The 21,299-nt window shown below is 40.5% G+C and overlaps 1 protein-coding gene across 1 annotated transcript in view; it reads right to left on the reverse strand.

Moving 5' to 3' along the window:
* Positions 1–4,203: 4,203 nt before the first annotated feature.
* Positions 4,204–21,299, reverse strand: part of LOC307104494 (disintegrin and metalloproteinase domain-containing protein 18-like) — a gene marked incomplete at both ends in the record, with an annotated part of 88,643 nt that continues 71,547 nt past the window's right edge. Inside the window, 2 exons of the mRNA XM_079779380.1 lie at positions 4,204–4,294; positions 16,790–16,949. Coding sequence (XP_079635506.1) covers positions 4,204–4,294; positions 16,790–16,949 — 251 coding nt within the window. The remainder of the gene's footprint in view (positions 4,295–16,789; positions 16,950–21,299) is intronic.

The raw sequence follows: 21,299 nt of genomic DNA on the forward strand, positions 1-21,299 counted from the left end.
AATCATCGAATGAGATACAAGACACCTTAATGAGCCAATTTATTAAGAGTCATTTATTGAGCACGGCTCAGAGGGAGGTGTCTTTTCCAAATCTCTGAGCCCCAACATAGAGGAAGTGTCTCATATTTATATCTTTTGAGTGTCTTTGTTTGCAGGTTTCACAAAGACCTCTCTGTAGCTATTGTTACAGTTAGTTTGTAACCTTGAATACATAATGAGTTAGTACTTGGAATTAGTATTAGTATTAGTCTATTTTAATCTATTACATTAGATGGCTAGCTTGCAAGGTCAGACAGTTAAGTTTATCTTTTTCTATTATTTGAACTAAAAAACAATGTCATTTTACAAAATAACAGACTGTCTTAAAGTGACAGAGTTTATAATGACAAAGTTTACAGGACTAGGGACTATCTAACAATAGCAGAGAGTTTCAAACAGCAGTTTTTTTATACAAGATGGAGGTTACTATGCTTCAAAAGGATCTAAATAGACACTTTTTGAAAGAGGACATACAGAAGCCCAGAGATATGAAAACATGCTTAAAGTCACTAATCATCCGAGAGATGCAAATCAAAACAACAATGAGATACCATCTGTCTTTTATTATTAGGAGGTAGTTACAGATGGTTCCTAGCTGGTTGTGTGCCTTTGTCATAATGGGTACTTAATTTTATCAAATACTTTTTTTGTTGCTTTATTTAGATGATCATCTTCTTTTCCTTCATTCTGTTCATGTGTGAATAGAACATCAAATTAGCCACAACATTACCTTAAACCAAATCCTAATCCAGAACAATGTCTTGTTAATTCTCTTCAACCCCATGAAGCCCGAGAGAGGTGAAGGGGGTGCAAAGAAAGGTTTAAGAAAAGACATTGTCTTTAGAACATAAAAGTACAAGGTGAAGAGCAAGTGCTATGTAGAAGCAACAGCAAGTTAATGACAATGGTTGCACTAAACAACAGATGTTCAAAGTAGGCAAAACATCCTGATATTGAAAGAAGGCATTTAGGAATTGCATAACTAAAGAGAAATCAATGCCTTATTTCAAAGCTTCAAAAGACAGGCTGACTGGGTTCTGGGAGTAGTTGAAGGGTGTTTGAATATCAACTCTGGCATGTGTTGGTAGAGTGGCCTCAGACAAGTCACTTTACACTTCTGAACCTCCTTTGCTCTTTTGCAAACTAGAGAAAATAGAATAGTTTATTTTTGGATTTAAAATTATAATCTATACGAGTTATATACATGTGTTCCTGAGGAGCAATAATTAAGTGTTAGCTAATCAGTGTTGTGGGACTTTATAGGGCACAGCTACCACAAGCATCAAAAGTTTTACTATGACCTCACATAAGAATAAGTATTTAAATTACCTTTGTTTTTACAGATAAAAGATCCAGAGGTCATAATCTCCCCTGAATTTGTAATTTTTATTTATTGATTGATTTTAGAGTGTGTGTGGGTGTGTGGGGGGGAGAAACATTAATTAGTTGTTCTACTTATGCATTCATTGGTTGATTCTTGTATTTGCCCTGACCAGAGATCCAATCTGCAACCTTGACATATAGGGACTATGCTCTAACTAATTTAGCTACCCAGTGAAGGCCTGAATGCATAATTTTTTAAAAAATTAAAAATATTTTCATAATGTTTATCCTGTATATTACTTGGAAAATAAGTATCAAAACACCTGCTGTCATTTAGACAAAATGGCTCTTTAATAATATAAACATAATTTAAAAATGGATATATACTGGCTCTGGCTCGGTAACTAGTTGGTTAGAGCATCCTGGGGATACCACAAAGTTGCAGTTCCATCCCAGATTAGGGCACATACAAGAAGCAACCAACGAATGTATAACTAAGTGGAACAACAAATCAATGTTTCTCTCTCTTTTTTCCTCCCTCCATCCCTCCCTTTCTTTTACCTCTATCTGAAAATCAATAAATACAATTTAAAAATGGATATGTATGAATTGATTATGGCCATGTAGTCCAGTAACATAGCCATAAAGTAAGAAAATTTTATTTTCTTTGTTAATCCTCACCAGAGTATATTTTTTTCATTGATTTTTAGGGAGAGCAGAAAAGAGAAGGAAAGAAAGAGAAAAATATCTATGTGAGAGAAACACATCGATTGATTGGTTGCCTCCTGCATGAGCCCTGACCAGGGCCCAGGCCTGGGAGGAACCTGCAATGGATGTACATGCCCTTGACTAGAATCAAACCCTGGGAACCTTTGGTCCACAAACCATTGCTCTATCCACTGAGGAAAACCAGCTAAGGCAATAAAATTATTTATTTTATTGTTTAAGGTATTACATATGTCCCTTTGTCCCCCTATTGAAGCCCCCACTGCCCCAGTGTCTGTGTCCATTGGTTATGCTAATATGCATGCATACAAGTCCTTTGGTTGCTCTCTAACACCCCTCCCCTGCCTTCTCTCTGAGGTTGGATGGTCTGTTCAGTGCTACCTTGTCTCTCAATCTATTTTTGCTCATCAGTTTATGTTGATCATTATATTCCACATATCAGTGAGATCATGTGATATTTATCTTTCTCCAACTAGCTTATTTCACTTAGCATAATGCTCTTCAGTTGCATCCATGCTGTTGCAAATGGTAGGAGTTCCTTCTTTTTTACTGCAGTGTAGTATTCCATTGTGTAAATATACCACTGTTTTTTAATCCACTCATCTCCTGATGGGCACTTAGGCTATTTTCAAATCTTAGCTATGGTGAATTGTGCTGCTATGAACATAGGGGTGCATATATCCTTTCTGATTGGTGTTTCTAGTTTCTTAGGATATATCCCTAGAAGTGGGATTACTGGGTCAAATGGCAGTTCCATTTTTAATTTTCTGAGAACACTCCATACTGTTCTCCACAGTGGCTGCACTAGTCTGCATTCCCACCAGCAGTGCAAGAGGGGTTCCTTTTCCCCCACATCCTCACCAGCACTTGTTATTTGTTGATTTGTTGATGATAGCCATTCTGACAGGTGTGAGATGGTACCTGATTGTCGTTTTGATTTGCATCTCTCAGATGATTAGTGACTTTGAGCATGTTTTCATAGGTCTCTCAGCCTTCTGTATGTCCTCTTAGGGAAAAGTGTCTGTTTATCTTCCTTTTGTTAAGTTGTATGAGTTCCCTGTAAATTTTGGAGATTAAATCCTTATCTGAAATAGCATTAGCAAATATGTTCTCCCATGTAGTGGGCTTTCTTGTTGCTTTATTGATGGTTGCTTTGTTGCTGTGCAGAAGCTTTTTATTTTGATGTAGTACCATTTATTTTCCCCTTAATTTTCATTTCCTTGGGAGCTGTATCAGTAAAGATGTTGTTATGACATATGTCTGCTATTTTGCTGCCTATAGAGTGCTCTAAGATTTTTATGGTTTCCCTTCTTACATTTAAGTCCTTTAACCATTTTGAGTTTGTTTTTGTGTATGGTGTAAGTTGGTGATCTAGTTTCATTTTTTTTTTTTTTTGCCTGTAGCTGACCAAATTTCCCAGCACCATTTATTGAAGAGACTGTCAAGAAAATTTTCTTAATTGCAACTATTTCTGTAACATCATCATCATTGGTATTGGTCCCAACCTTCTGTGGTGCTGTAATTTGCAGATGTGGTGTTTAAGAGTCTGCAGTAAGGAAATGTGTGAGCATTCCACACATGCATACATTGTGCCATCCAGGAAGAGGCCCCTCTCATGGGAGAGTATTGCCCTACCACTGTCCAGAGACCTGGGACTCGCAGACCTCAACCCTGACTGGGTGAGGAAGTGCTGGTCTCAGGACCCCATCCAGGCTCTCTAGGTCCCCACCGCCCCAGCAGCAGGGCGCCCTCTCCTGCCAGTGCAGAGTCAGGTAAGTGAGGGCCAACTGCCCCAGGCCTGCTGGGAGCCCTCCAACCACCGGCCCCACCGGCTGCAGCCTGATCTGAAACTATGTGGCTCTGAAAGCACACGGTAAGATCTCCAGCCCAAAAATATACTCTGGTGAGGATTAACATATCCAACATTCAACTGGCCCAGGGACACTGCTGGGCGACTGTCCCTATGGAGCTCCCCACCCCCTTAGGATGTCACAAGGAGGTCGGCCCGCCCACACCCCCACACCAGCCAGTGCTCACGCAAGGGAGAACAGGGAAGCCTGCCTCCTGCCATAAGCTTTATTTCCCCCAAGCTGATATTTTAAAGGCCTTCAGGGGTCACTTTCTCCTGTAGAAGATGGCCATTGTCTGTGGAGTTCTTGGCACTACTGAGTCCACATCATTGCTTTCTGGTACAGTGGTTGAATTGCTGTAGTGAAGGAAAAAGAAACAGAAATTCATGATATGTTTAGTAGCAGACAATTGTCTATTTTAGCCACATCTATTGCCAGGTTTCTACTTAGATCAAGCCATACACATACAAGCACGAGAACTAAAAATAAAAAATCAATACTACCACAAATAAGTTTTTTTCTTAGAAAACTAAGGAGTCCTAATAACCAACTAAACATTAAATGTGCATATATATTTTATTTAGTATTGATTTATAATAAATAAGAAGCAAAAAATCACAACTTTAATAATTCCCAAAAAACAATTGAATTGTTCAGCTTGTCCATGTTTGTTTCTTAGAAAAATCTAAGGCTTAGGGAAACTAAATGAAAGTCTAAATGTAAAAATTTCCCAAATAATATGGAGTTCACACATTGAAAATCAACAGAGTTAATTTATAAAAGAACTTAGATTTCATGTTTGAATATACAGGCTGGTGACTTCTTAATTTCATTATATTTAAATTTGTTTTATGATAATTTTTATTGTGGTAAAATACACATAACATAAAATTTACCATCTTAAGCCATTTTTAAGTTTACAGTTCATTGCTATTAAGAATATTCACATGGTTGTGCAAACATCACCACCAACCATCTGGAGAACTTTTTGCAAAACGGAAACTATACACATGGGTTTCTCCCATTTCTCTCTTCTCCAGACCCTGACAACTACTTCCTACTTTCTCCAAGAATTTGACCACTCTAGATACCCCTTACAAGTGGATCTACAGTATTTGTCTTTTGTGACTGGCTTCCTTCATCCAGCATAATGTCCTTAAGGTCCACCGATGTTGTAGCTTGCGTCAGAATTTCCTACCTTTTCAAGGCTGAGTAACATTCCATTTTGTGTATATACCACATTTTGTATATCTAGTCATCTGTCGATGGTTAGTAGCTACTTTACGCCCATCTTTTAGCTATTGTGAATAAAGCTGTGTGCAAATATCTTTTCAAGACCTCGTTTGCAATTATTTTGGATATATAACCAGAATATTGATACAGTAAAAAGGCAACCCAAGAAACTGTAGAAAATATTTACAAATTATATATATGATAACGGATTAATATATAGAATACCTGGAGAAATGCTACAACTCAACAACAGCAATAAAAATAATAAAAAAACTGATTCAATAATGGCCAAAGTATTTGAATAGACATTTCTCCAAATAAGATATACAAATGACCCATGATCAAATGAATAGATGCTCAACATCACTAATCACTAAGGAGATAAATAATGCAAATAAAAACCACATGTACTACCACCTCACACCCACTAGGGTGAATACTATAAAAAACAAACACAGAAAATAAACTGTTTTTAAGTGTGTGAAGAACTTGGAGATCTTGTTCACTGTTGGTGGGATATAAAATGGAACATACTCGAGGAAATACAGTGTGGCAACTCTTTAAAAATAGAATTACCTAATTTCCATTTTTAAAGGATTTTTTACAAGACATTTTAAAATATATCACCCATGGCAATTTTGTGTGTATACCTTACAATCAACATTTATAGAGACAATTTAAAAAATGATTGCTTTTCCTGTTTGTTAACAGAAAAAATATACAGTTTTAAAAAAATTTATTTTTCATGCTTCTCCCTAAATATTTGAGCAGCAGTTAATAATTAACATAATAACATATAACCTTAAAATAGTCATGTCTGTTTATTTTACTAAATTATTTGCTTCTTAACCATGCTTTTGTTGTGATGTATATAATCAATTTTATATATTATCTATATATATATCATCTGATAATATCACTGATGATACATAGATGATATGTATGATATGTATTGATGTATATATAAAATGTATATATTGATTATCATAAATTTTATGTATCATCTATAGATAATCATTTATATATAGTTTAAATATATATAATTTAATATATACCATCAATACAAATTGATAATATATATTATTGATGGCATGATAAATATTAGTCATTCATGATTTTTACTAAATCCCTGATGTTCAATTAATTCACCAAAAAAGAAAATATTATATAAATTATTTACCTATCATTTTCTGATTGGAATGGATCCTTTTATAATTTTTTAATGTGCATAATGATAAACATTAAAATCATTTAAATTCAATTCAATAGTTATCTTTTATTTTTCAATTACAGTTAATATTCAATATTATCTCTCTATATATAAAAGGCTAATATGCTAAGTGTCTGACCATCCAACTGGTCGCTATGATGCACACTGACCACCAGGGGATAGACGCTCAATGCAGTGACTTGGCAGCAGTGTTTATCAGGTGATGCACCCCAAAACCAGACAGGAGGGAATCCCATTCCTTGCGGGGCCACGTGATTCCACCTTCGGCCATGGGTTATATTGTTGCTGGGGCACTGTCGACCCCCAAATCTGATTTACTGCACACTTGCATTTGTGTTCCACACCCTGTACGACAGCAACTTTGCAGAGTGCCTTCTCATACTCCGGAACCCCTTGGGGGATGTCGGAGAGCCAGTTTTGGCCCAATCCCCACAGGCCAGGCCAAGGGACCCCATCTGCCAGAGGGATCCCCCCTTCCTCTGCAGATGCCTGGGAGGGACCTTGGGAGGTTCGCTCCAGGGCATGTCCGGCCCATCTTACCCAGTCCCACCCCACCAGCCACCTTCTAATTAATTTATTTTCAATGTGCATGAATCAGTGCATGGTGTCACTAATTTTATAATAGTTTCAAGTGTACAGCATGGTGGTTAGACAATTACATAATTTACAAAGTTCTAAAACCCACTCAGCACCATACATATTCAGTTACAAAATAGTGTATAGTGACTATTTTGTAACCACTAATTTGTACTTCTTAATCTTATCCCCTTTTACCCAGACCCCAACACTACTCCTACCTAGGAGCTCTCAGTTTGTTCTCTTTGTCTGTGAGTCTTCAACTGTTATTTTTTTAATGCCCACTATAAGCCAAGTAATAGGTCTGGGTTACCAAAATATGAAGGACACCATCCTTGTTTCAAAATAGTCAGGGCTAACAAGATACCAAAAAAGTATAAGATATAACATAACTAGAAACTATACATTTATTGTTAGCATGATATACAAAATTCTCTGGGAATATAGATAATTTTCCTCTACATATAGCTATAGAAAGTATGTCACATTTGAGATTTGAGTCATAAATGGATAAATAAATGACTTGCATAAAGTCAGAGCATTTTCTCCTAAAAGTAACATTAAGTCATCTAAGAGATTTTTTTTTTCTAAATTACTGTTAAAATTCAATACTATTTTATTAATTTCAGGTTTACAGCATAGTGGTTGGACATTTATATAATTTACAAAGTGGTCCCCCCAATAGTACCCACCTGGCACCACACACAATTATTACAATACTAGAGGCCAGGTGCACAAAATTTGTGCACAGGGTGGGGTGTCCCTCAGCCCAGTCTGCATCCTCTCCAATCTGGGATCCCTTGAAGGATGTCCTACTGCTGGTTTACAGGGATCAGGCCTAAACTGGCAGTTGGACATCCCTCTCGCAATCCAGGACTGCTAGCTCTTAATCACTTACCTGCCTGCCTGCCTGATTGCCCCTAACCACTCTACCTGCCGGCCTGCTTGCCCACAACTGCCCCCCGCCGCCAGCCTGCTCACCCCCAAATGCCCCCCCACCAGCCTGATCACCCCCAACTGCCCTCCCATGCCAGTGTGCTTGCCCCCAACTGCCCCCCTGCTGGCCTGCTCACTCCAAACTGCCCTCCCCCAGCTGTCCTGATCACCCCCAACTGATCCCCGCTGACAGCCTGCTCGCCCCCAACTGGCCACCCTGCTGGTCTGCTCGCCCCCAAATGCCGCCTCCCGTCGGCCTGATCACCCTCAACGGCCCCCCTCACCGGCCTGATCACCCACAACTGCTGTCCCATCCTGACTTGATCACCCACAACTGCCCTCCCCTCTTGGCCTCTAACTGCCTCTACTTCGGCCCCGCCACCATGGCTTTGTCCAGAAGAATGCCTGAAAGGTTTCCTAAAAGTTCTCCCAGTCTAATTAGTATATTACCCTTTTGTTAGTATAGATAGAGGCCTGGTGCATGGGTGGGGGCTGGCTGGTTTGCCCTGAAGAGTGTCCCGGATCAGGGTGGGGGTTCCCTTGGGGCATGGGAAAGCCTGGGCGAGGGGCCTATGATGGTTTGCAGGCTGGCCATACCCCCTTCAGGGTGGGCGACACTGCTGGGGTGCCTGGCCAGCCTGGGTGAGGGGCTGATGGCTGTTTGCAGGCTGGCCAAGTCCCCCAGCAGGGACCCTCATCCCATGGGGGTGTGGCCAGCCTGGGTAATGGGCTTTTTTTCTTTCTTTCTTTTTTTCAGCGCCTCCTTGAACGGAGGCCAGGGCCAGCTGGAAGCAGGTATCTGGGATTTATTTATCTTCTATAATTGAAACTTTGTAGCCTTAAGCAGAGGCCAGCGCTGGCCAGGGCGGGCAGGAAGCTTGGCTTCCTCCATTGCTGGGGCCAACCCAAGCCTCCTGCTTGCTCCAGCTCCATGGTTGCTGCCATCTTTGTTGGGTTATTTGCATACTCGCTCCTGATTGGCTGTGGGTGTAGCAGAGTGATGGTTAATTTGCATGTTTCTCTTTTGTTAATGTAGATTATTGAGTATATGTCGTATGCAGGAATTTATATCTCCATGACTACTTTTTCAACTGCCAAATTGTATTAATCTCTTCCCCTTTTTTTTTTCACCCAGCCCCCAACTCCCTCCCATCTGGAAATCATCAGGTTTATTTTTCCTTTATCTATGAGTCTGTTTTTCTGTTTTGTTTGTTCATTTATTTTGTTCTTCAGATTTTACATATCTATACTAATATAATGGTAATATGCTAATTAGGGCAGATGTCTTCCAGACTTCCATTCGGACAAAACCACAGCAACTGAGGCAGCTGTGAGGCCCATGGCTCAGGCAGCCATGGGCTCAAGTAGCTGTGAGCCCCAGAGGCTGTGAGGTCCAAAGCTCAGGCCTCGTACCCGCCGTGACCGGCAGTGGCAGCAGCAGTGGGGTGATGGGGGCAGTGCCTTGCCCTGATCAGCCCGGTTGCCTCCACAGAGGAGCAGGCCTAAACCATCAGTAGAACAGCCCCTGAGGGCTCCCAGACTGAGAGAGGGGCAGGCCGGACTGAGGGACCCTCTCCAGTGCATGAATTTTCATGCACCAGGTCTCTAGTAAGTAAAATAATATAGTATATTACATTCTCTCTGTCTTATTTCTCTTAGCATAATACCCTCTAGGTCCATCAATACTGTTGCAAATGTAAAGATTTTGTCATTTTTTTATGGCTAATACTCCATTGTATATATGTACCACTTCTTTATCTATCCATTCATTGATGTATAAGTAGGCTTCTTCCATATCTTTTCTATTGTCAATAATACTGCAATAAGAATAGGGGTGCCTATATCTTTTCAAATTCATGTTTCAGATGTCTTCAGATAAATACCCAGAAGTGGAATTGGAGATAGTTCTATTATTAATCTTTTGAGGACCTCTATACTGTTTCCCAAAGTGGCTGCACCAATTTGCATTTCCACTAACAGTGCAGGAGAGTTTCCTTTTCTCCATATCAAAGTTTGTTGATTTATTGATAGCCAATCTGACATTTGTGAGGTGATATCTTATTGTGGTTTTAATTTGAATTTCTCTGATGATTAGTGTAGTTGAACATCTTTTCATAAGTCTATTGAGCATCTATATGTCCTCTTTGAAAAAATGTCTATTCAAGTCCTCAGCCTATTTTTTAATTGGATTGTTATTGGGTTTGGTTTTTTTGTTTTTTTGTTTTGGTGTTTAGGAGCATGAGTTCTTTTTTTAAAAAAATATATTTTATTGATTTTTTTTTTTTTTTTACAGAAAGGAAAGGAGAGGGATAGAGAGTTAGAAACATCGATGAGAGGGAAACATCAATCAGCTGCCTCCTGCACACCCCCTACTGGGGATGTGCCCGCTACCAAGGTACATGCCCTTGACCGGAATCGAACCTGGGACCCTTCAGTCCGCAGGCCGACGCTCTATCCACTGAGCCAAACCGGTTAGAGCAGGAGCATGAGTTCTTTATAAATGAAAATAAAATCTTTATTGTTGAAATTATTATATATATATATATATATTATATATATATATATCCCATTTTTTCTCCCATTTACCCCTTATAGCCTGCCCCCCACGCCACTACCACTCTATTGTCTGTGACCTTGTGTTATGCATATATGCATACAAGTTCTTTGATTAATATCTTCCCACTTACCCACCCTCACCTTCCTTCTGAGATTCAATAGTCTATTCCATGCTTCTATGTTTCTAGAGCTATTTTGCTCAACAGTTTATTTTGTTCATTATATTTCACATAAGAGTGAGATCATGTGATACTTGTCTTTCTCTGACTGGCTTATTTTGCTTAGCATAATACTTTCCTATGGATAGAGCATTGACCTGTGACCTGAAGGGTCCTGGGTTCGATTCCAGTAAAGAGCATGTACCTTGGTTGCAGGCTCAATCACCAGCCTTGGTTGGGTGCATGCTGGAGGCAACCAATCAATAGTATCTCTTTCACATCAATGTGTCTCTCTCTATGTCTCCCCCTCTCCCTTCCACTTCCTCTAAAAATTAATGGGAAAATATCCTTAGATGAAGAATAACAATAAAATAAAAGTTTTGTTCCCCTTTAAAAATCTCTCTTTATAAATTTTGGATATTAAGCTATTATCACATGTATTATTGGCAAACTAGAGGCCTGGTGCATGAAATTTATGCATGGGGGGGTTCCCTCAGCCCGGCCTGCACCCTCTCCAATCCGGGACCCCTCAGGGGATGTCTGACTACTGGTTTTGGCCAAATCCCTATGGGCCAAAACCAGCAGTCAGACAACCCTTTCGCAATCTGGGACTGCTGGCTCCTAACCACTCACCTGCCTGCCTGCATGATTGCCCCTAAATCCTCTGCTTGCCTGCCTGATTGCTCCTAACTGCCCTCCCCTGCTGGCCTGATCATCCCTAACTGCCCTCCTCACCAGTCTGATGGCCCCTAACTGACCCCCTGCAGGCCTGATTACCCCTAAGACCTGATTGCCCTAACTGCTCTCTCTTGTCGGCCTGATAGCCCCTAACCGCCTCTGCCTTGGCCTCTGCCACCATGGCTTTGTCCAGAGGGAAGGCAGGATGACTGTAAGATGTCTTGTCGACCCGATCTAATTAGCATATTACCCTTTTATTAGTTTAGATATATCCTTCAGTTTAATAGGTTGTCTTCTCATTTTGTTGACGGTTTCCTTGCAATGCAAAAGCTTTTTAGTCTGATATAGTTCCATCTGTGGTTTTTTTTCCCCCTTGCCTGTGGAGATATAGCAGGAAATAATATTATTAAGAGCAATGCCAGAGGTTTTACTGCCTGTGATTTCTTCTAGGAGTTTGATGGTTTTACATATACATTTTTGTCTATTTTGAGTTTATTCTTGTGTATGATTTTTAAACTAAGAAGGTAGTTTAGTTTAATTTTTATCTGTCCAATTTTCTCAACACCATTTATTGAATAGACTGCCTTTATCACATTGTATATTCTTGCTTCTTTTCTGAGATACAAATTGACCATATATGTGTGAGTTCTATCTGCACTCTTCATTCTGTTAATTGATCTACTAAATGCCCGGTGCATGAAATTCATGCACGGGGGGTGAGGGTTGGTCCCTCAGCCCATCCTGCACACTCTCCAATCCGGGACCCCTGGGGGGCAGTCAGACATCCCTCTCGCAATCCAGGACCACTGCCTCCTAACTGCTTGCCTGTCTGCTTGCCTGATCACCCTAACCGCCTCTGCCTGCTAGCTTGATGCCCCTAACTGCTCCTCTGCCAGCCTGATCACCCCTAACTACCCTCCCCCGCTGGGCTGATCGTCCCTAACTGCCTTTTCCTCCTGGCCTGATGGTCCTTAACTGCTCTCCCCTGCCAGCCTGATCTCCTATAACTGCCGCTACCCTGCTGTGTGGGTCCTGGGTGTGGGTATCCGCCTCCCTCCTCCCTCCTGTCAGAGTTTGGGGTGTGCTGCAGGACCCAGAGTCAAGTCCCCATCCACCTGCACACGTCTTAAAATTGCATGAGACCCAGACCTGGACAGCCTCACCTCCACTGGGGGAGACCCAGACCTGGTTAGCCTCACCCCCATCAAATCCCGCCCATGTGTCACGTCCCCGCCCGGCGCCAGGCAGAGATGCAACCTTCTGCTGATTGGTCATTACTATGTGAGGGCACAACAACCATTTGTATATTAGCCTTTTATTATTAGAGATGTGTCTGTTTTTATGCCAGTACCATGCTAATTTGATTACTATAGCCTTGAATTATAGTTTGATATCAGGTAGCATGATACCAACAAATTTGTTCTTTTGCTGTTGCTATTCAGGTTCTTTGTGGTTCCATATAAAATTTAGAATTATTTGTTCTATTTTGGTGGAAAATGTCATTGGTATTTTGATAAGGATTGTTTTTGGTAGTATGGGGCATTTTAATTATATTAATTCTTATCCATGATCATAGTACAGGCTTCCATTTATTTGAATCTTCAGTTTCTCTCTTCAGTGTCTTAAAATTTTCTGAGGATAGGTCTTTTACCTCAGTGGTTTAATTTATTATATTTTTATGTAATTAAATGAATGGAATTGTTTTTTTAAATTTCTCTTTTTGTTAACATGTTATGGTGTGTAATAATGCAATTGATTTCTGAATATTAATTTTCTTTCCTGCTATTTTGTTGAATTAATTTATCAGTTCTAATAGTTTTTTGGTGGAATATTTAGGATTCTCTCTAACATAGTATCATGTCATCTGTTGTAAATAATGACAATTGCACTTCTTCCTTTTTAATTTTCATATATTTTATTTCTTCTTCTTATATGATTGCTGTGTCTAGGGCTTCAAATACTATCAATATATATATAAAAGCCTAAGTGACCGTCTGACTGTTTGACCACCTGACTGGTAGCTATGATGTACAATGGCCACCAGTGGGTGAATGCTCAATGCAAGAGCTGGTGAACTGTGGTGACTTGGCAGCTGCGGTTCTCGGGTGACACACCCAGAACCAGAGAAGAGGGAGCCCAATTCCAGGGTGCATTACCTGAGAACTGCCCTCTCACAATTCAGGTCCCTAGCGGGATGTCAGAGAGCTGGTTTCAGCCTGATTCCTGCAGGCCAGGCCAAGGGACCCCATTGGTTCATGAATCTGTGCACAAAAGTAGGTCAGATTCACCCTCAGGCTGACTGGCTGCGAAAATTGGCCATGGCCACAGCATATGAGCTGCTGTGCGTGGATGACCCCAGAGTGGCATTTTCCACAGTGGAGTCTGGTGTCCACTGAGACCACCCTGGGGTTTTGCAGCTTGTGAATATGATTGGGTTGTTCTCTGTTGTGGGTTGAAGTTGGGCAACGGGTATGTTGGTTCTAGGGCATCTGAGGGGTGGCTCTGGGATAGGACGATGTCAGACACTGCCAGTGACCAACCTGGGGCTACCAGTTAGTACCTACAAAGTGTTCTATACTTGATAGCTGCCTGTGCTGGATCTGGATGCGTGTTGGAGATACCACACTGCGAACTAAGACTGGTTGTTGCAAGCACTGGGACTGAAGCAGGTCAGCAAAAGGCAAGGGCCCCCAAGGCTAGCCATTGTCTGCCTATTGCCCATAAGACTTGGAGCTGTAAGACTCTTGGGTGGATCACAAGTTGGGTCAGGCAGTGCTTTTGGAAGTCACTAGGGTGGGGGAAATGGTATTTATCAGGTTAATGCAAATTCAGATATGGTGCAAATATTGAGCCTGAGGTCACTTAACATAAGTTATAGGGCGCACTGAGACCAGCCATCTCCTGCCTGGGGCCTGTGGAACTTTAAGGGTTTTTAAAGACATACTATGGAGATGGCCAAGGCTGGATGCCTGCTGCTGAAAAGTTATTGGTTGGTGTGAGAGTTGAGTGAGGCATGGTGGTAGGGAGTTTTAAGGTGGAGCAGGTGGAGCTGAAATGCAAATCAACATTTGGCCAAGTGGGAGGAGGGCTCAACACAGTGGCAATGGTGGTGATCCCTCCAGCCCTCACCCTGAAGCCATGCAACTCAACTTCTTCTGTATGATTTTTGGTGGCCTCCTGAGTCACTGTCCCTCTACTGAAGCCCAAGCTGAGTGCATGCACATAAGAGTCTGAGTGAAAGTCCTTTAAGAGGGCTCCTGTGTTTTCCAGTTTGTAGCTATTACAAATAACATTGCTAAGAATGTTCATGTACTGGTTTGTGTGTAAACCTAAATTTTCTGTGTCTGGGATAAATATGCAAGAGTGAAATTGCTGGGTTGTATGATAAGAACTGACAAGTTGATTGTCAGAGTATCTATACATTTGCAATTTTTACAGCAATGTGTAAGTTATCATGTTCTCTGCATTCTTATCAGGATTTGCTATAATCACTACTTTTTTTTTTATCTAGATCATTCTGTTAGGAGAAATGTGATATGTCATTGTGGTTTTAATTTGTCTTTATCCAGTGACTCATTATGTCAGTCATATTGTAATGTGCTTGTTTGCTATCTATATATTCCTTCAGCCTATTCCATGTTTTTTCTTTGCCCATTTTTCTATTGTTTTGTTTAGGTTTTGGGTTTGAATTTATATATATACTAGTAGCCCATTTGCACGAAGATTCGTGCAATAGACCTTCATACACCTGGCTGCCTGCACCAGTTTTCTGCCGGCACCGGGGACCCAGGCCTTGGCTGTGGCCACCGCCTTCTGCCTTCTTTCAGGGTCAGGGCTTGGCCCCGGGCGGTGGCCTTGGGCTCGACCGCACCCAACATCCCTGCTAAGGATCACAGGAGCCGAACCCCAGTGGTTTCCTGCGATCCGGGCAGGCTCCCCGCTGGTGCCCAAGGCCGGGAAAGCCTCCGCCCGAGGCTTTCCGGGCCTTGGGCTCGGCCGCACCCAGCATCCCTGCAACGGTTTCCTGGTGGGCGTGCCTTGGTTGGTGGGCGTGGCTTAGGCGTAGCGAAGGTGCGGTCAATTTGCATATTTGTCTATTATAAGGTAAGGTGTGTGTGTGTGTGTGTGTGTGTGTATTTTGCAGGTAGAAAAATTTTGGCAACTATATGACTTACAAATACATCCTACTAGACCATAGTTTGTCTTTTTATCCTCTTTAAAGGCTACTTTTCAGTTCAAATGTCTTTCATTTGACCAAATCTAAATTTTCTTTGTGGTTCATGATTTGTTCACATGTGCATATAGTATAGTCCTAGATCAACAAATTTTTTTTGTGATTTTGTCAAATAGTTGCATAATTTCATCTTTTACTATCTTTAATCACTGTGCTATATATTAGATCCCCAGAACTTATTGATTTTGTAACTGGAAATTTGTACACTTAGACCAACATCTTCCCAATTTCTCCAATCTCTAGCCCCTGATAACTACTGAGAGTAACTTCTAATGAGTACAAAATTTCTTTTTTAGGGTGATGAAAATGTTCTAAAAAATGTTCTAAAATTGATTGTGTGAGAATTACGTAACTTGGTAAATAAAGTAAAATTGTTGCATTGTACATCTAAATTAGTGAATTGCATGGTATATAAATTGTATATTTTAATAAAGCTGTTACAAAAATAATTGACTGTTCAAACAAAAATAATTACAATTTATAACATATACAGTGACTTTCTTGAACCCATGTGGAGAACCAACTAAATGTTTTATATGTAAAGTGAACTACATGTCTAAAACTCTGTTTGCCAATAATGCATTTTAGTTTTATAATAGAATCCTTAGGTGAATATGCTTTATGAAGTCTTATGAGTTCTTTGAAATATCCAAACTTGTGGAATTATTGTAAGCAAAAAATAGTAACCTAGGTGAGAAACTGAAACTGCCTATGATTTTATTTTAAAACATGTAAATGTGCATGAGAGTTAATGTTAATGATTTCAGAGATTGTAAATTTACAATTTCCTTTTTAAATAGAAAGTTATTTAACATAGAATGTATTTGATGCCCTGTCCCTGTGTCACTTACAATAAAAGGCTATGTCATGATCAAGTTCTCAAGACTGAGAAAGTGTTACTTGATAACAAATAGAAAGGTGGGTAAATATAAATACATTATTAATGAAACAAATTTCTGAGAAATGTAATTCACTTTCTCATAAAATGTTCTTTTGGTTCCCCATTTGGTTTTAAAATCTTAACTTATTTGTATCCCTCTTTTAATATATATCAAAAGAGATATATATGTATACATGCTAACAATAAACTATAAGAAACCAAAATTATAAAAATGCCATTTCTATATTTTTAAAAATAACAGATACTTAGGTAAACTACACAATTTTTTATAATATAATATAAATTTATGACACTGGTCAATGACCTGTACAATTTATGATAATAAATTATTTGTATAATCATATTTACCCATCAAGTTCTGGGATCTTTCTGTTGCAGAGTTTCCTAATTTCATTTAGATTCTTGAGTGCAATGATGGAATATATACAAAAGGGCAAAGCCAGGAAGAAGCTAAGAAAACGCCAGTTGTTCTGATGTGCATTGTAGTCTTTTTTAATAACAACTATAGCTAGAAATAAAACATAAGAGATCAGTAGATATGCACTGAATATTTAAATACATTTATATTCCTTTCACTTTATATATATATATATATATATATATATATATATATATATCCTCTCTAATAAAATGGTAATATGCAAATTAACCATCACTCCGCTACATAAGCCACTCCCACCAGCCAAGCCACGCCCACCAGCCAATCAGGGTGAGTATGCAAATTAACCCAAACCAAGATGGCTACAGCCACAGAGAGCAAGGTTTCCCAGGTAACAGAGGAAGCCAAGCTTTCCATAGCCATTGCAGGCCTAAGCCTCCACTCAAGCTACAAAGTTTCAATTATAGAAGGTAAACAAATTCAAACAATTGGCAGCAGAATGGAGCTTGAGAGAGCAGGCCAGGGTTGCTGGCAGCAACAAGGGAAGCAAAGCTTTCCGCACACCCTGGCTGGGCCCACCCGCTTAAGGCTACAAAGTTTCAATTGTAGAAGGTGAATTAACTGCCACACAAATGGCTGCCGCCCCAGAGGGAGCAGCAGGCTTGGCTCCGCTCCAGGCTACAAAGTTTCAATTGTAGAAGGAAAATAAATCCCAGATACCAGGGCCTCTGCTTGGGTTGCCAGGGGGCGTGGCCGGCCTGCAAACCACCACAGGCCCCTCGCTCAGGCTGCCCCACACCCCAAGGGAACCCCCACCCTGATCCGGGACACCCTTCAGGGAAAACCAGCTGGCCCCCACCCCTGTACCAGGCCTCTATCCTATCTAATAAAAGAGTAATATACAGATTGATCATCACTGCAACACACAATATAGCTGCCCCCATGTGGTCAAAGATCCTGCCCCCATGTGGACACAAGATGGCCACCACAAGATGGCCAGCAGGAGAGGGCAGTTGGGAGGCACCTGGCCTGCAAAGGAGGGCAGTTGAGAGGGACCAGGCTTGCAAGGGAGGGCAGTTGGAGGTGATCAACCCTGCAGGAGAGGGCAGTTAGGGTGACCAGGCCGGCAGAGGAGGGCAGTTGGAGGTGATCAACCCTGTAGGAGGGCAGTTAGGGGTGACCAGGCTGGCAGAGGAGGGAAGTTGGGGGCAAACAGGCTGGCAGGGGAGCAGTTAAGCATCAACCAGGCTGGCAGCGGAGTGGTTAGGGGGTGATCAGGCTGGCAGGCAGAAGTGGTTAGGGGCCATCAGGAAGGCAAGCAGGTAAGCAGTTGGGAGCCAGCAGTCCTGGATTGTGAGAGGGATGTCCGACTGCCTGTTTAGGCCCGATCCTGGGATCGGGCCTAAACGGGCAGTCGGACATCCCTCCAGGAGTCCCAGATTGGAGAGGGTACAGGCTGGGCTGAGGGACAACCCCCCGCCGTGCACGAATTTCGTGCACCGGGCTTCTAGTATGTATATATATATATATATATATATATATATATATATATATATATATATGCAATATGCACACACACACACATATATAATACAATTAAAATTTTAATACCTTGCAAGCTCATATAGAGAAAATAGAAGAACATTTAAGTCACAAACTAAAATTACAATGATAATTTTAAAAATATATTTCTTGCTTGTATTTTATGCATATTTGTTTAATTATTCTGCCACTGTAGACATGTTTTGAGTATTGCTTACTACATTCAACTTATTTATGACATTTATACCTTAAAAGGTAATACATTAGTAAAGCTTACATTACAAATATAAAAATAAATGTTTTGTAAAAAAACACAAACAAAAAAAACCCCACCTATCCTCACCTGGTGGGCATGGCTCAGTGCTTCAGCATTGACCTATGAACCAGGAGGTCAAGGTTTGATTGCTTGTCAGGGCACATGCCTGGGTGGGGGACTGGATCCCCAATGTGGGGCATGCAGGAGGCAGATGATCAGTGATTCTCTCTCATCACTAATGTCTGTATCTCTCTCTCCCTCTCCCTTCCTCTCTGAAATCAATTTAAAAATAAATAAATATGTAAAAAAATTTAAAAACCCTATCCTCCTCACTTGCCAAGTCACATGGTTTCTCTCTGTAGAGGAAATGATTTTTAAATGACTTGTGTTTCTCCATTTAGTATTTATATTTTATGCATATAAATAAAATTCACATCTATACTTATCTTTGTATCTATATCTATGTCTATATAACTATATTTAATATGGTGTATGTATTTTTTCTCTGATTAACATTCTGTAAAACAAATTATACCCTTTTACTATTTCTTACACTTTAAAAAATTGAAGTATCGGTGATAACATTGGCAAATATGTTCTCCCATGCCGTGGTCTTTCTTGTTGTTTTGTTGGTGGTTTCTTTTGCTATGCAAAAGCTTTTTATTTTGGTGTAGTCCCATTTGTTTATTTTTTCTTTAGTTTCCATTGCCCTAGGAGCTGCATAAATGAAGAAATTGCTTCGGCATATGTCTGAGATTTTGCTGCCTGTGGATTCCTCTAGTATTTTTATGGTTTCCCATCTTACTTTAAGTCCTTGATCCATTTTGAGTTTATTTTTGTGTATGGTGTAAGTTGGTGGTCTAGTTTCATTTTTTTTGCATTTATCTGTCCAATTTTCCCAACACCATTTATTGAAGAAACTGTCTTGACTCCATTGTATGTTCTTGCCTCCTTTGTCAAATATTAATTGAGCGTAGTGGTTTGGGTCTATTTCTGAGTTCTCTATACTATTCCATTGATCTACATATCTGTTCTTGTGCCAGTACCAGGCAGTTTTGAGAACAGTGGCTTTGTAATACAGCTTGATATCTGGTATTGAGATCCCTCCTACTTTGTTCTTCTTTCTCGAGATTGCTGCCGCTATTCAGGGTCTTTTTTTATTCCAGATGAATTTTTGGAGAGTTCATTCTAGGTCCATAAAATATGCTGTTGGTATTTTGATGGGGAGTGCATTGAATTTATATATTGCTTTGGGTAGTATGGACATTTTAATTATGTTGGTTCTACCAATCCATGAACATGGTACGTTCTTCCATCTGTTTATGTCTTCCTCTACCTCTTTTTTTCAGTGTCCTGTAGTTGTCTGAGTACAGGTCTTTTACCTCACTATTGGTGCATAGAAATACAACTTAACAAAAGAAAGACAAACAACCCAATCAAAAAATGGGCAATGATACTTTTAAAAGTATCTACTAAATAGATATTTTTAAAAGTATCTACTAAATAGATACTTTTTGAAAGAAGACATAAAGAAGGCCAAGAGACATATGAAAACATGCTCAAAGTCACTAATCATCTAAGAGATGCAAATAAAAACAACAATGCAGTACCATCTCACACCTGTCAGAATGGTTATCATCAACAAATCAACAAATGACAAGTGCTGGTGAGGATGTGGAGAAAAAGGAACCCTCATGTACTGCTGGTGGGAATGCAGACTGGTGCAGCCACTGTGGAGAACAGTATGGAGTTTCCTCAAAAAACTAAAAATGGAACTCCCATTTGACCCAGTGATCCCACTTCTTAGAATATATCCCAAGAAACTAGAAACACCAATCAGAAAGGATATATGCACCCCTATGTTGATAGCAGCACAATTTACCAAGCTAGGATTTGGAAACAGCCTAAGTGCCCATCAGGAGATGAGTGGATTAAAAAACAGTGGTACATCTACACAATGGAATACTATGCTGTGGTAAAATAGAAGGAATTCTTAACCATTTGCAACAGCGTGGATGGAACTGGAGAGCATTATGCTAAGCGAAATAAGCCAGTCAGAGAAAGATAAATATCACATGATTTCACTCATTTATGGAATATAATGAACAACATAAACTGATGAACAAAAACAGATCCAGAGACAGAGAAGCATCGATCAGACTGTCAAACCTCAGAGGGAAGGAAGGGGAGAGTGGGGGTAGGTGAAGAGATCAACCAAAGGACTTGTATGCATGCATATAAGCCTAACCAATGGACACAGACACCAGGGGGGAGGGTGATGGCATGAGTGGGGTGTGGAGGGGCAATGGGGGGATAAGGACAAATATGTAATACCTTAGTCAATAAAGAAAAAATAAAAAAAATTGAAATATTATACAATTCCATTATTATTCATGGGTTAAATTTTTACTGAAGTATAATATGTTAGAAATGCACGAGGCAAGTGTTCTTTAACCGGCCATGGAGGGCCTCTGGCCAGGTAGGGCAGTTGGGGACCATGAGGCTGGCCAGGGAGGGCAGTTGGGGGTCCTCATGCCAGCTGGGAAGGGCAGTTGGGGGTCATGAGGCTGGCTGGGGAGGGCAGTTATGGGGCCATGAGGCCAGCAGGGAAGGGCATTTGGGGCGATCAGGCCAGCAGGGGGGGCAGTTGGGGGTGAGCAGGCGGCAGGCAGAGTGACTAA

Source organism: Cnephaeus nilssonii (genome assembly GCF_951640355.1).
Source record: "Cnephaeus nilssonii genome assembly, chromosome: 8".
Classification (NCBI taxonomy): Eukaryota; Metazoa; Chordata; class Mammalia; order Chiroptera; family Vespertilionidae; genus Cnephaeus; species Cnephaeus nilssonii.